The following is a 16,217-nucleotide window of genomic DNA, read 5'->3' as shown; positions in this document are numbered from 1 at the left end:
CGGTCCTAGTTCCATAATTAACAGCACCATGTCCTCTTGCAACCACAAGCATATGTATATATCTGTCCCAGTTTGAAAATTACAATGCCCCCTCCAGATCAGGCTTATTTTACAACTGGAAAACAACACATACCACTCATGAAAAATCTTCTAGAAGCTGGGCTCATACTACCTTAATATTTTTACTTTTATTTATATATGATATATATGAATATGCTTTTTCTAGCAAAATGAGCAACTATACTCAGAGATAAGTTGTGATATATTGTTATGGTTATACAAACGCACATAGTGGGCTAGGGATTCTGTAGGGCCTGAAACTTTTGTGGTTTTGGATAACCTATATGTTCCTGCTGTGTTTGAGGTCATCTCCATGGGCACCCTCTCTCTCAGTGTTCTCCATCTGGCTGATAGCGGGTATAATTCAGCTTCAACCCCTTCACAAAGACATTCTTTGTAGCATGGAAATGGGCCAGTGAGATGGCTCAGAAGTAAGGATACTTGCCACCAAACCTGATGGCCTGATTTCAATCCCCCGAACCCACGTGGTGGAAGGAGAGAATTGAGTCCAACAAGTTGTCTTCTGATTCCGCATTCATGTTGCTGCATGTGGGAGTATGTACACACACACACACACACACACACACACACACACACACACACACACATTTGTTTATTTAGTGTTAAAAAGAAAGAATTCTAGGGGCTGTTAAAATAGCTAAGTGGTTTAAGCACATTGACTACTCTTCCAGGGGACCTGGGTTCAATCCCCAGCACTCATATTGGAGCTAACAATTGTCTCTAACTCTAGTTCCAAGGGGACCTAACATGCTCTACATGCCGGCAAAATGCTCATACACATAAAATAAAAATAAAGAAAACAAAGGAAGAAAGGGAAGGAAGGAGGGAGGGAAGGAGGAAGGAAGAAAAGAAGAAATCTTTTGTGTAAATTGCCAGTGCAACACCACCTGTTTCTCGGCGGTGGTCTCTTTCATTCCCTTATTTCCTCCTCCAGTGCCTCCACACTTGCTATTTAGTTCTGCTGCCACCTCAGACTTTGCTAGTTAGGATCTGTTTGTCACCTCCAACAGAACATTTTCCTGACATCTTGTAGTGAGGACCAAAGCACAAGGAATGTACTGTATCCAACCTCCATCACACTCACTCTCACCATATTATGATAGTGGAGACAAGCCAGGGTGGGGTTGGTACTTAATCCTGCATAGCTTCCTACTTGTTGTTACCCAAGAGAGACACCCCACAGAAGTCCATAATGGAGATGGGTAGAGCTGAAGCAGGTCAGACCACAGTGGTTTACACTCATCTTGCTTCCCCTCCCTCTGAGGGAAGCAGATTAGCCAGCAGGATTCTGATAAAACTTTCAACAGCCACTTGGGAATATTCCAGACATTATCATTGTCTCAAGGGATTGTTTTGTAATATGGTTATTTTCCTGTGCATGGTGAGCTAACACTAGAAAATATGAAAGAAACTGTTTTCCTTTTTTACCTGAAAAGGGTACTGTCTCTCCACAGGTGTCTGCTCCTCGAGGTTGACTTTTTCCACACATCTGATTTTCTTAATTTCTATGTATCCTTTTCTGCTTCCTCGTTTCTGAATTCAAAAGCAAACCAGAAACTGTATCATGTTGGTGTGTCACGGTGAGCAGCTAAAAGTGTACAAGCAAGTTAATGTCTGGAGAGAGACTAAGGGGTGTGGAAGCCAATGGAGACACATGTCCTGTTGCTCCATGGCTGTCACAATCATGTTTCTAAATTATGAACACAGGAACACTTGCTTCTCCAAAAGCAAGTATCCGAGTGACAGTTAACAACCTTATTTGAGAATTGTGTAATTTTTTTCAAACCACCCGCCAAGTGGTTAATAGAGAAATCAATGTTTAATGACAGGAAGCAGCTTAACTTTGTTTCAGTTTTTTAATGGTGTTTTGTTTTTCTCCCCTGATCAAGTTCTCAGTGGCACAGAGCTATTGTGATTTCCACTACTGATTTAAGGCAGTGTTCCTCATCCTCCACACTAACATATGAGGATGGAGAACTCTTTGCTGTAGGGTATTTTAGCAGCATCCCCAGTCTCTATCCATTGGATGCCAGCAGTGCTTACCCTCCCACCCCCAGAACTAGTTGTGACAACTGAGGTATCTCTAGGCATTGTCCAATGTCTCTCAGGAAACAAACATTACTTCAGCTCAGAACTACTGTCTTAAGGACTTATTATGTTTTGTCTTAATAAAACAAATAAGTATTTTCCAAAGCCTTTTCCTTGCTTCATCATACTTTGGTTAAAGAGAGGCAGTGTAGCACGCTGACACAAGCTGATAGTTACTCTTAGCTAAGAAACCTGGCATTCTTTCATTATAATAAAGTACTGTGGGGGGGGGAATGATAAATAGCACAAAACAAGGAAGGAAAGCCTTACCATTTTGTCATATTCGTAGTAGGAAAGGCTTGTTTTGGTTAAAACAAAAAGCCGCTCCTTGTAATTATTGGGTGACATTTTCTTCTTTTGCTGTGACCTTTTGAGAAGCAGTTCTTCTAGAATGGATTTGCTATCCATATTGTTGTCCTAAAGAAAGAATCAAAATGATTGCCATATCTAGCTAGGTTCAGGGAGAATAAAGATGCCAACTTCTAAAAATGAGACTGATTTAGGATTATAGACTAGACCACGTACCCCTCATAGTTTTCTGTGGCTTTTGTTCTGAGTTTGGCAGCATGTGGCTCCTCTGTAGCATTTTATGCCTTCCCTAACACTTGTCTCACTCTGTATCATCAGGTCACCATCTTTGCACCTTCCTCCTGGCTACCTCATCAAAGTGGTTCCTACCATCTAAACATTCTAGACACATCTATTGAATTGAATAGGAGATAGTAAAATCTTTTAAGCTGCATTTCAGGAAGCCCACCATGAATTAAGTAACAAACCAACTAAAACTTCCCTCCGTGTCTGTGGCCAGTGGTTTTTCCATATTATCCAAATCACCACAAAACACTGCTATCATTGTGAAGAACATTCACCACCCCGAACATGACATAAAGGATGTGGGTATGGTTAACATTATCAAGGTTAAATCAAAGGAAGAAGATGAGTGAAAAGCAACAAAAATGCTGACAAAAGAGACTCAAAAGAGCAGCAGAATGAGTACATTTCCAAAGGAAAAACTTTTCACTCCCAAACTATGTGAAACATTTAGAACTTAAAGTATTTATAGAGAAAAAGAAGTGAATCAATTCTCTCTTTCTACTAAGGGACAACAGTTTTAGCCCTCTCTGTGATATCAGGTCTGATAAGAAAATTACTGATGTTAAGCCGTGGGCCACACAGATAACCTTCAAGTTCTTCTTTGCTTTGGGAGACTGCACCACCATTTACAATTAGGTGCTCAGTAGATAAGATCTATCTCTGATGCTCTAAAGATAATTAAGTTTACTTACCTTGGAGCTGAAGTCTATGAATGGGTCTTAACTTTAACTCTCAAGCTGTAAGCAAAAAGTTACTGCTCTGAGGCACCATCTCTCATGTTCTCCCTGACGATGCCAGGGCCATGCATTAAAAGAGAAAATATTTGCATCCTATTAACACTCTTGATCAGGAAGCAGCAGCACAGACATTGTTCCCTCAGGATGGAGGCATGTGCAGACACAGAAGCAAACCCAGCCAGCCACTAGCCCGGGAGTACGCCACAGCAGGTAGTAGACAGAAAGGGAGACTAAGAAACACAAGCTAGGGTTCAATCACCACCAGTCGGTCCTACTGATACAGCCCACACAACTCTGAAAGTGGGAATTTAGAAAAACAGGTCTTTAAATCTATGTACATAGGTCCGGAGACTGTGACTATCGAAAACAGTCCTAAGGTCATTGCCTGACTTATGGACAGACTTCACGAATTCCTATTCATTAAATAGAAGAAAATATTGCACACATGTGGCCCTGGATATTGTTTTATGGATTTAAAATAAAGGGGATAATTCTTTTGTGAACATAACATGGGACGTGGTGATGAGACAATTCAGCGGGTAAAGGCATTTGCCACGCAAACTTGATGACCTGAGTTTTGCCCTGAAACTCACATAAAGGTAGAAGGAGAGAATTGATTCCACAAATTTGTCTTCTGTCCAACACCATGCACAAGCGTACACACACACACACACACACACACACACACACACACACACCACACAACAATGTTTTAAATTAAAAAATGAAGTTGGGTAGGTAGGGAGTTGGTTAAGACCTAGGAGGGGTTGGGGCAGGGGAAAGAATATGACCAAAATATGAAAAACATTAAGTTAAATTAAAAAAATACCAGGCATAGTTGTACATACCTTTAATCCTAGTACTTTAATTCCAGCACTTGGGAGGCAGAGTCTCTATGAGTTTGGGGGCAGCCTGGTCTATACAGTGAGTTCAAAGGAGCCAGGGCAATGTAATGAGACTCTGTCTTCAATTTCTTTCTTTCTTTGATTTTGTTTATATTTGTTGTTGTTTTGTTTATGAGACAGTATCTCACTATGTAGCCCTGGCTATCCTGGAACTCATTCTGTAGACCAGGCTGGCCTCAAACTCACAGGGATTCACCTGCCTCTGCCTTCTGAGTGCTGGGATTAAAGGCATGCGCCACCACCAGCCGGTTCAATTTTTTTAAAGAAGGAAAGTAAGGTTGGTTTATTTTGAACAGTGTGGACACTGGTTTCTTTGCTTGAGGTTGGACGACAGGGCGGAGGTGAGGGTGAGACTCTGGTGTCAGGACTTGAGGAAGGAGGTGTCACAGCTCCTTTCCACCTCTGCTGCCATTCAAATTTCCTTCCCTAATAAGATTATTTCCTATATCCAAAGTCTATGCCAACAGGAAAATGTTCTTGAAATTGCATGGAAATTATGAAGTGGTAGTTTCATGTTATAGACCCTTTGTAGGGTAACCAAACACTAGGCATAGTTACAGGGTACTTTCTATTATATTTGTATTCTACATTAAAAAACACTAAAAGCTCTGCCCAATTTTCTTATACATGTGCAGCTGAAACAGTCTTTCTCAAAGCCATCTTCTAACTCAGCAGATCTGATCAGAGAATGAGTTTAAACAAGTGGGGCTTCATGTCTGGGCCAAGATGTAGTTTTTCCCAGTCTTGCACGATGATTTACATACTGTGGTGTTTCTCAAGCTCTCATGCACTTCACATTAAAGATGGGGCTGGGGGAAACTTTATGGAGAGGATTAAGAAAAGGAATCACAAAATCTTCTAGAGGGAAGAAGAGGAGGAAGTAGAAAGGGAGGCTATGGGGCCTTCAATTACATTCTACAAGAAATTTCTAAGAGTTTTCAAACCTTCTGCACCAGACAAGGTATAACTTGTCAAATTTCAACATCATGCTTCATTTAAACCTGCCCTTTGTAAATGTTTGGTTGGGTTTTTTCCACTTAAAAAATCACATGATATGGCTTATTCTACAAACCTGAAAACTCGAGCAGGCCAAATAAAAAGACAAATGTATCTCTAGATTCTTTTCCTTTCAGATATATAGGCATGCATACTTACTGCCATTAAGATGGGCTCTCATTCTGTTCCTGGGGGTCTGTCATGTGCAGTTCTTGGGTACCAGGCATTTAGAGTCATGTGTCTCTGAAATCCAATTCACGAGGGCCAGGCCTTCAAGGTTATGGTTCCTAAGGTGGACTCTCAGGTCCTTTTACAGACCCGAAGAGCCCTGATTTGATGAGTCCCAATTTTGTCATCACCAGATTAGTTTCTTCTAGCAAACTAGTATGGTTTCTGCCCAGTATTAGGCCCTCCCTTCTCCCTCTAGTCACTTCCTTCCCCTCTGTGGACTTCTCTAGCTACAGGGGCATCTGATGTACATTCTCACAATAAAAATAAAATAAATCTTTTCAAAGTAAAGAGCTTTATTGTGGCATTTTCACACCTCCAGCTACCCTCTTCCAATGCTATCTCCCTGCTTTCCTGTACACATACTGCAGTGTTCTCCTTTGTTTTCCCCTCCATTTAGACCTCTTTCTCTTCTCGCACAGTCTCCTTTCTAATCCCATGTCCTACACATGTGTATATATACATGCATGTACATAGAAATTTAAGTCGAGATTTTGCATGTAAGAGAAATGTGCTATTTGTCTTCTGAGTGTTTCTTATTTCTTTCAAACTGATGATCTTCAGTTTCACCATTTTTTTCTGCAGATGTCATAATATCATTCTTCTTTACAGCTAACTAGAGGTCCAAACTGAAGGAATTTATGTGGCCCCATTTTCTACAGGAAGTGACACTTGATTAATATTTAGAAATGCAAGGCACCCTCCTTCTTAGTAGGATAGCAGTTGAAGAAGGCCCAGATACTCCTGCTGATTCAAATGCCCACTCAGTGACCTGAAACCTTTGCTGTGCCCCATCATTGAAAGGAAGTTCAAGTGGGAAGGCAAGAGTAAAAGAAGACCCTTTCACAATACATTGTCACATGAAACCTAGTTAGCATTAAACAGAAATCTATTTCCATACAGGAGTGGGTGGGATTTGGCTGGACTGTCATAATACCATCCACAAAGAATACAAACATCAATTTGCTTACCAAATCATCCATGCTGCCTATTTCCATAAACATATCAAACTACACAGAGGGGAGGTGAAACCAAAAGCTTACAGAAATAAATACAGTGAAACCAGCAACTATCACACTATTAATTACATACATAAAAGCTACATGATGAATTAGTATGGCTCATAATCACATGGTTATTTAAGATTCACAAGGGAATGATCTTATGGGAGTAAATGCAATGTGGCAGTTCTAATTGGCATGCTTGACCTACAGCCCGAAGGGTGTCTGACACTGAGTGACTGGTTCCAGAAATAAAAGTCACTTTTCCATGACCTCAAGTAACAACAAATATATGTGAGATCGGTTTCATGACTAATTGATGCAGCAGTAGACTCCAAAGGTTCAAACAGTGTACAATTGTCATTTGCCAGCTGTAGCACCTGGACTAGGCTCCTTCTCTCTTCTAAGTTTTACTGGCCTGATTCATAAAATGAGATCTGTTATAGTCCTCTTGCATGAAGCCAATTAATTGAAATACCTGGCATGATATGGGCACAACAGCCTGAAGAAGAAGAACAAATGAAAGAAAAAGATTATTTTATTTAAAAAATATTCTCTCTCTCTCTCCTCTCTCTTTCTCTCTCTCTTTCTCTCTCCCTCTCCCTGTGTGTGTGTGTGTGTGCACGCGCACGTGCATACACAGATATGCACATGTGAGTATAGTGCCTTTGTAGGATCCCCCTGGAGCTGGAGTTCGAGGTAGTTGTGAGCCATCCGATGTGGATTCTGGAAACCCAGCTCTGGTCATCTGTAAGACCAGTATAGTATACACTCTGAGCTGCTGAACCATCTCTCTAGCCCCAAATTAAATCATGAAAGTTATTACCTGATGGAGGTCATTAATAATGAGTCCTGGAGTACACAAAAACATTTCAGTAATAGTGACCCTTGCCAACTTTTAGGGAGGGTTCACTCTATACCAGGAATAATTTATCATTTCAGAAATGTTTATTTATTGGTTATAGTCACCCTGGGTGATGGGGTGTGACACACACGCATGCGCACCTTAGAAGTAGGCTCTTATACCTCCATCCTATTAAGCATTTCCTGGCACAACTAGTCCTGTGCCAGGGTAGTTTATGAAATTTCTGTCCTGTAACAGTCACACTGTAGAGTATATTGTAACTTTAGTCCCTACTCACAGGTGATGAAACTGCAATAGAAAAATGAATTGCCCAGTTGTAATTTACATTGTATTGGTAAATTGTCAGGTGCTGTTTAAGCTTATTAAAAGTAGATTCTGGGAGTCAGTTGACTCCCCTCTGTCTTCTATTCAAGCATGTTTTGTTAATTGTCCTCCAAACTCCATGTCCTAGGTCAGGCTGGCTCCCTGACTTTGCAACAGAAAGAGGGAACAAAGGGTATTGACATAAGCCTTTAATCCCAGCCTTCGAGAGGCAGAGGCAGGTGGATCTCTGAGTTCAAGACCAGCCTGGTCTACAGAGTGAGTTCCAGGACAGATAGGGCTATATGGAGAAACCCTGTCTCTAAAATACCAAACAAACCAACCAACCAACCAAACAAACAAACAAAAAACCTTGTGACCTAGAGAATAGCTAAAAGATAAACCATTTCCAAAAGAGGTTACTACTGTTTATCCTAAGGTTTAAAAATGCCTGCAGTGGGAATGGGAAGCCAGAAGTTCACTGATGGAAAGACTCCCAATCGGAAACTCCAACCGATCTTTGCTAGATGTTGTTAAGTCTTTGATAGTGTCACCTTTGTTTGCTCTCTCAACTGGGCTACTCCATTTGTCCCTGTTGGTTGTTATAAAACCCTGGCTTGCTGATGTTTTGTTAGTTATCTATGCTTTGCTTCTGTCTATCTCCTACTGTCTATTTCTTTTTTTACTTCTGTTTGCTAAATTCTTAATAAACACACTCATTTGAAATTGAAAATGCAGCTATTGGAAATCATTCTCTGAACTACATGGAACACCAACTCCCACTGCTAATGTATTGGACATGGGATTTGATTTCTTGTTACTTAGCTCCACAGTCCACATTCTTGATGAGGCTATCAGTGACAGAAAAGAACACAGTCATTGTGTGATGTATACCTGAGAGGATGCTAACTTAAACACAAGAAAGCAGCTACAGGGTGTGAAAGCTTAGAATAGCCCTCAGAATCATTTTTACTAATGAAATACTGAGCTGTAACATCCTAAGCAACTTTGCTCAAACTATAACCCAGTGATCCGACAGCCAGGGAGCTAGATTCTGCTGTCCTGTCTTAGACATGTTCATACCATGGCAGTGGACATATTCTGAAATAATTGGGCACGGTGGCACATGTCTTAATTCCAGTATTCAGGAAGGAGAGACAGGAGGATCTCTGTGAATTCCAGGCCAGCCTGGTCTACATACTGAGCCCCAGGTCAGCAAAGGCTACACAGTGAGATACTGTCTCAGAGAGTGGGGAACAGAGGGATAGACTGAGACAGACAGACACAGAGACCCAAGACCCAGACCCAGACCCAGACACACACACACACACACACACACACACACACACACACGAGAGGAGAGGGGTTAATTTAACCATAGCTATTGCAACCTTAATAAGGCACACTGTTGAGGGAAATAGACATAAATATTGGTCTAATGAAATTGGTGGTGCAAGGGACCTTTCCAGAGAACTCTCAGAAAGATGTAATGGAAATAATTGTTCAGCAGGACCCCTCGGAGCAGTGTTGCATAGTAAAACTCTAGACCAGTGTACAGTATGGATGGAAAGAACACTTGTCCATCATGTACAAGCCCTGGTTTTCATCCTCAGCTCCAGAAACACAGAATCTACAGAAGAATTATAACCCACATTTTGAATGCTGGTAAAACCATGCAGCCTTAAAAGTGTGAGTAAATGGCAAGTAGTGAAGGAGAGGAGGAGAGGACCTGAAAAGATGAGATGCATTTAAATGGGCCCTGCAAACATCTCTGTTGAAGGAAAACTATTTCCTGAGTGGTTCAAGATGGTGTTTTTAAGGCTTTGTTCCTTACAATAGAGGCCCAAGGCAGCAGTTCCTTACCCTTTACATGGTTCCTTGTCTTCTTCTACATGTAATTTAGCTATTAATTTTGATTGATTGGTTGGTGCTAAGATAGTAAAGTGATAAATGTATTGGATAGGCAGCTGGGAAAGGGGAGTAGGCAGGAGGAGGAAGGCACTACAAATAAAAATTGGGCAGCGCTTTGAAAGAGAAACTCGACACCCCTGTGACACCTTTAATAGTCAAATATTTGCCGAAGGTCCTGCTTATTTTTCTGCTAAACGACTGAATGCAATCCAATGGCAAGTTGAAGCAAGATCAAGAAGTATAATCCCGAATCAGGGAGAGTGGTCAAACAGCTTGTGGGGCTGGCTCTCAGCTCCACAGAACTCAAGTCCCTATTTCACATGGTACTGTGTAGGTCAGAGAGTTACAGTTGATCTTGGCTCGAGATAGACAGAAACAGTAATGTCAACACTCACAACCTCAGCATTTTGAAAAACCATGCTTTAACTGCTCTGAGATAAGCTTATGAAAACAAGGCATCTAAGGCAGATTTTATTCTCATGAAGAGAGAATTTCCAGTGCTATTTCTGTTGGAGATCATTTGCTTTGCGTGTGAGATTCATCTTCTGTGCCTTGTAGAACATTTCTTAGCTGCCTTTTTTATTTTGAGCAACCTCTTCTTTTTATTCCCCTCCTCCCCTGCTCAGGGGAACTCCCTCTGGGCATCTTCATCAGGAGAAAAGTCAAAAGTGGTAAAACTATCAGTTAGCATTGGTTTAGCATTTGTTACTGTCTAGATATGCAGTGGCACAGGCAAAATCATCACATGTAGATGGGTTCAAATCCTTGATGTGTCTCTGTGCAACCTGACATATTACCTAACCCTGCTAAACCTCAGCTTCCCCATCTGTAAAAGTAGTAAAAACACTAACTGCCTTGAAAGGTTTTGAGAAGTCATGAGAATATGGCAGTGCAATGTCAGAAAGACTGAAGACAATGATATGTTCCTCAAGGAAAAATTTTCCTTTCTTATGCCCCATCCCTAGATCCTTATATATTCTCAAGTCAACAAGCAGCATTTCCTTAGGTTTGCTACAGGCTCTATAGAGGGACTAGTTACCTTCAAATCAGGTTCAATCGGCCCCAATGGGTGATACATTTGCACTACCGTAAACACCGAAATGCGTATTTGAGTGACTCTAAGGGTGGTCCATTGGTACATGAGCAATGATACCTCCTGGAACTGCTTAGAAAGCAGGCTCTTCACTGGCAAGTAGCTGCTGTAGTAAATACCCCCATGTTCACACTCATGCCAGCTAAGATGGAACCCAATGGGTCCCAATAAAATGGCATGAACACAGGAAGAATTCTTGTTCAGAAGAAAGGCTTCAGAGGGAGTGAGAGGGGACTAAGAGAGGGTAGTGGGGGCTGAACTAAATAAATACTTGATCAAAATACTTTGCATACGTGTATAAAATTACCAAAGAGTGAATCACAAATGTAAAAGGCACAGCTGGTTCTGTTTCCACCCCAGACCTAAAACACAATCCGCACTGATGATTCATTAGCACAGCAGAGTGTAAGGTGCACCGACACAGCCACCGTTTATTCGTACTGTTTTGAAGTCCACTGAAATCGTGGCAGCTAACGAGAACCTTTAAATTCTATGCTTGTGGGACAAAATGGACAATTTACCTCCCACATATCTATTTCCACAATTAGCATTCTTGATGCCGGATTTAGCTGAAAGAACATGAGGGAAATATAAAGAAAAGAAGGTATAGTTTTTTTTTTAAAAAAAGGCCTGTCTTTTCCCGAGTAGTTATAAAGACTGTGAAAAGCCACACAAGAGCAGCGCAGAAAGAAAAGTGTGGAAAAAAATCAGTAGAGGAAACAGCTCAAAGCTACATCCAACTAGTGATGTACCCAATCAGGAGACTCTCTGAGTGAGATTTTGAAAAAGGTGAAAAATACACAGAGAAACAATAGTAGTTTAAGCTTCTGGTCCCCAAATTACAAGCTTACTTTCAGGTCCCAGGGGAAGCCCACTAACTCTGTTTTAATAATTTTGTAGTTATTATTATTACTATTTTTACTGTGACAGGTTTTCCAAAATTTAAAAACGCCAGCCACACAACACCTAGGCCTGAACCTATCCTTCTGGAGGCTATGACACTGCATAACTGGCAGCTACTTCAACGCACCATTTTAGGCTTCTTCGTCCCTCTGGGGTCCACCTCGGTGAAGCAAAGCTGCTCCTGCAAGAACTCAGCCTCAGCTGTCCTCTCTCCAGCGGCAGCGGATTGTCTCACATTTTTTCTGGCTGTTGGGTCAGAAACGGCTACACGACGCAGTGCCCCCAAAGCACTTATTGTCCTGCAGGGCCTTACACAATCCCACAGGAAACCACGCTCAACACTTAGCCAACACTTGTTGATGTGATTGAATGCAATGGACACGGAGACAAAAGCATATTTCAGACAGGCTCCAACACCGATAACTTCAGCTCTGGCTTTTCCCAGGCAGCTCTTGGGGACATGTGATAACCCTGCCTTTGTTTCTAGAGCTTTGTGCTGGAAAGGACAAGAAAATATCTTGGTGAAACCCTACTTCTGACGCTGACTTCTCTCACAGGAGCCAGAATCAGGAAATCATTAGGTAATTCCAAGAGTACAGAAAATTAGCAATGAAAACTTCAGCCCGATGCTTGGACAAAGGGAGGCCCGAGAAAAAAAAAATACAACCCCAAAGGTGCACATAGCCACGTTTTGTTAAGACCAGAAAGAAGTTTGGAATTGTCAGTAAAAATGGGACCCAATATGATGCCTCCCTCTGAAAATAGTTAAAAATTGCAATCAGTCAACAGGCCAAGCCCACTTGCCTCTTTTGAAGCCAAACTTAGCTAAAGAAATAAACAAATGGTGGGTGCCTGGTTCTGTGGTTCCTGCATGAAAACAGTGGCTGGTGGGACCTGCACCTACAATACGTCTTCCACTGCCGTAGTCAAGCCTGCTATCAGAAGACTGAAGGAATTCAAAGACCAACAGAAGTTCTAGTGGGACATGCCTTTGCCCATGGAAAAATGAGTTAATTTATGACAAAGAAATTAGTCTAAAAATGGGAATAAGATTGCTTTTGCTAATGTATGCTGCATCAATATCACAAAGAAAAAGTTTTTATTGGTAATGACTACATCTTGGTATTTTAGCTTTTTCCATTCCACTATTTTCTCTGGTGCATAAGGGCTGTCCATGTATAATAAATCTAACAGTATTTAAGAATATATTACTTATTAGTTTATGTGTTTGTGTGTTTTTGCCTGAGTGTGTATCTGTGCAGCACATACAGTACCTTCAGAGGTCAGAAAAGGGACTAGAGCTACAGACAGTCGAGAGTCAGCATGAGGGTACTGGGAATCAAGCCTGGGCCCTCCAGTGAGCTGGAGCAGTCAGTGAGCTGTATCTCCAGCCCCTCTGATGGCATATTTTAGACTCAGCTGCAGGGTGCAAGAAAATTATCCTTTCATTATGCATTGATGTGCTGTATTAGTTAATGATTTGGTGGGCATGTTAATGTGTCTGTGAATGTGCATGATATCGTCATATGATGATGCCTTATTTGGGCAATGGAGACTAAAGTCCCTTACTTTCCAGTGAGAATTCTTTTAAGCAGAGGTAGGATTAATATCACTGTTGTTCTTTGAGTGGATCAAATCACATGGAGAGTCTGCTATGTGCTGATCATTCTGGTAGGGGCTGTAGACATGACAGAAAACACAGCATAAAACTAATGACCTGGTAAAGTGATTTAATTCTGTACATCTTTCCATGCTTCCTTCATGGCTTATATATGGCAACACGGTAGATAGATTTGAGTAAGAATAGTTTAAAGGAGGAGAAGGAAAGGGTGGTAAAACCATGGAAAAACCTGGCTACAATCTTCTGGGATTTCAAAACCCCCTTGGGGCTTAAAACTCAAAGACAGCAGGGAGGAGTGGTTTCCTCTAGGTTAAAATGCCACAGTCAGATTTATTTCCTTCTTCTTTTAATTCTCTTCCCTTGGTAAGTCTCCTGAAACTTTCTTTGGCTCTGTATTTTCCATGGCTTCAGTTAACTGCTAACTTTTGATTCCAGTTGCATGATTTAATTTACTCAAATTATAGTCTTTATTATCTCCTTTGGCGGTTGAGATCCTTGGCATTTCTTTCTGGAAAGCTTGTTGGTGCAAGCCCTTAGCAAGCAACAGCTCAAGGGACACAGCATGGGATTTGACTTTGTGACATGAAGAATCTTGTTCTCTTACACTTATGGTATCAAACCTGCTACAATTGAAGTAGACAAAGGGACAGGGAGAGGGGAAAGAGGGAGAAGAGAGAGTAGGGAGAAGAGAGGGAGAGAGGGGGAAGGGGAGGGAGAGGGAGAGGGAGAGGGAGAGGGAGAGGGAGAGGGAGAGGGAGAGGAGAGAGAGAGAGAGAGAGAGAGAGAGAGAGAGAGAGAGAGAGAGAGAGAGAGAGAGAGAGAGAGAGAGAGAGAGAGAGTATCTTTCAGGTTAGTGTCTGGCCTCTATTGTTTGCTATGTTCAGCACATAGGAGGCAGGAGAAAGGTGGATCTCAGTGAGGTTTTAAGGACAGCTTGGTCTACATAGCAGTTCCAGGCCAGCCAGAGCTACAGGGCTACATAGTGAGACCCTGTCTCAAACAAATCTGTTAGACATCTGTTTTATTTTTAAACTTTTTGATACTTTTATACGCAATGTATTTAATCACACCCACTTCCCTCTCTTCCCCAACTCTTGCTGCCCCATCTTCATTCCAACTAGGTCCCCCTCTACTTTTCTTTATGTGTAGGGGGTCACAGCTGCTGTGCGTTCATGATTGCAGCAGCTATGCCACATCCAAAAGACAGGGTTTCATAGTACTCCTCTCCATCCTCCAACTCTCATAATCTTTTTGGCTCCTCTTTTGGGCTGTTCTTTGGTTCTTGGAAAGGGTAGTCAGACCATACCTGTCCCATTCAGAGCTGAGTTATTTATTCTCAGCACTTTGAGCAATTATGATGAATCTCTACATTAACCGTCTCACACTACAATAAGAAGCTTCTCTGACCCTGACTAAGAGAAGCATTAATTTATGGGTATAAACACAAATATTTAGAGCACAGTTTAGCTACCTGCCCATTTAGCAAAACAATAGTAGACTCTCCACTAGTGATCTCCCCAGGTTTATATTTGCAGGCATGTATTTCTTCCCATGGAGTTGGGCCTCAAAGCAAGATGAGTAGTTGGTGACCTCACAGTCTTGTCATTCTTGTACCAGTGGGCATATGCTGCATAGAAGGTTCGTATTATAAGAATATGGATCCACATCTGGGTAAGACTGCAGATGGCTTTCTCCTGCAGCAGCCTACATAGCATCTTCCATCACTACGAATGCTAGCTACCAGGAAGAATCATCTGGCTCTAACTTATTATTTTAAATATGATTATTTCAGGTTTTAGACAAGACCCCCCTGGATTCCAGAGACTCATTTTCTTTTGTTAATGTGTCCACCTCTATTTGGGACATCTAATAGAATGTCAGTTTTAATATGTTGAAAGCAGACTTCCTGGTTAATCCCTCCAACTATCTCCTCCTATAGTCTTCCCCTCCTCAGTTAATAACAGACCAACCAAGCTGGGCTACTTGTTTATTACTCTTCCTTACAAACTCATTGCTCCATCCTTCATGAACCATGTCTAGCACTAGCTTCTAAATGTGTCAAAAATTTGACCCCATCTCTGCAGATGGATGTTTCTGGCCTGCCCTATCCTGCAGCTATTTAGTCCCAAATAAACACCCAGAGGCTTATATTAATTATAAACTGTTGGCCTAATTGCTCAGGCTTATTACTAACAAGCTCTTACAACTTAACTTAAATTTACCCATAATTCTTATCTATGATTAGCCACATGGCTTGGCACCTTTTCTCAGTAAGGCATTTTCATCTTGCTTTCTCTGCATCTGGCTGGCGACTGCATCTCTGCTTTTCCTCTTCCCAGAATCCTACTAGTCTGGTAGCCCCACCTATACTTCTTGCTGGCTACTGGCCAATCAGCATTTTATTAAACCAATATAAGTGGCAAATTTTTACAGTGAACAAGAACATTATCCCACATCACTTTTCAGTACCTCTGCTGCCACTTATTGGTCTAAACTGGAGTTATCTCTCACAAGTTCAACATCAGCTTGGGCTACATTGAGTGTTCTAGGCCATACTAGTCTGTAAGAATCTGTTACAAAAATCCAAGGCTGATATGGGATGCAGCTTGGTGGTAGAGTGCTTGTCTGGTATGCAGAAGGTCTTAGGTTATACCCTAGGAACCACTGGATGAATTAATGAACAAAACATAAATCAAATCTCATCACTGCCAGGAGGCGGTGGTGCATGCCTTTAATCCCAGCACTCGGGAGGCAGAGGCAGGCGGATCTCTGTGAGTTCGAGGCCGGGCTGGACCGACAGCCTCCAAAACAATACAGAGAAACCCTGTCTCATAAAACCAAAAAAAAATCTCATCACTTAGCCTGTTTGATTCCCTCAATGCTTGCCAATTTTC

General features: G+C 41.6%; 1 protein-coding gene and 1 pseudogene across 2 annotated transcripts in view; one reads left to right on the top strand and one right to left on the bottom strand.

Annotated features, from left to right (window-relative positions):
- Bmx (BMX non-receptor tyrosine kinase) overlaps window positions 1-12,059 on the bottom strand; it is a 62,728-nt gene extending 50,669 nt beyond the window's left edge. Inside the window, exons 1-3 of one of the 2 annotated variants that reach the window (XM_040744080.1) lie at window positions 11,830-12,059; window positions 2,440-2,586; window positions 1,510-1,614 (exon numbers count right to left, since the gene is read on the bottom strand). In XM_040744080.1, the coding sequence (XP_040600014.1) occupies window positions 1,510-1,614; window positions 2,440-2,586; window positions 11,830-11,832 (255 nt within the window). In that variant the 5' untranslated portion in view covers window positions 11,833-12,059. The remainder of the gene's footprint in view (window positions 1-1,509; window positions 1,615-2,439; window positions 2,587-11,829) is intronic. The other variant, XM_021229572.2, reaches the window with a different exon arrangement.
- A 17-nt stretch (window positions 12,060-12,076) lies between these two features.
- LOC101839657 lies at window positions 12,077-12,681 on the top strand (annotated as a pseudogene).
- Window positions 12,682-16,217: the final 3,536 nt, after the last annotated feature.

This window comes from Mesocricetus auratus, unplaced genomic scaffold (assembly GCF_017639785.1).
Source record: "Mesocricetus auratus isolate SY011 unplaced genomic scaffold, BCM_Maur_2.0 Super-Scaffold_100003, whole genome shotgun sequence".
Lineage (NCBI taxonomy): Eukaryota > Metazoa > Chordata > Mammalia > Rodentia > Cricetidae > Mesocricetus > Mesocricetus auratus.
Note: the sequence above shows the minus strand (reverse complement) of the source record. Positions and strands in the feature narration are given on the sequence as shown.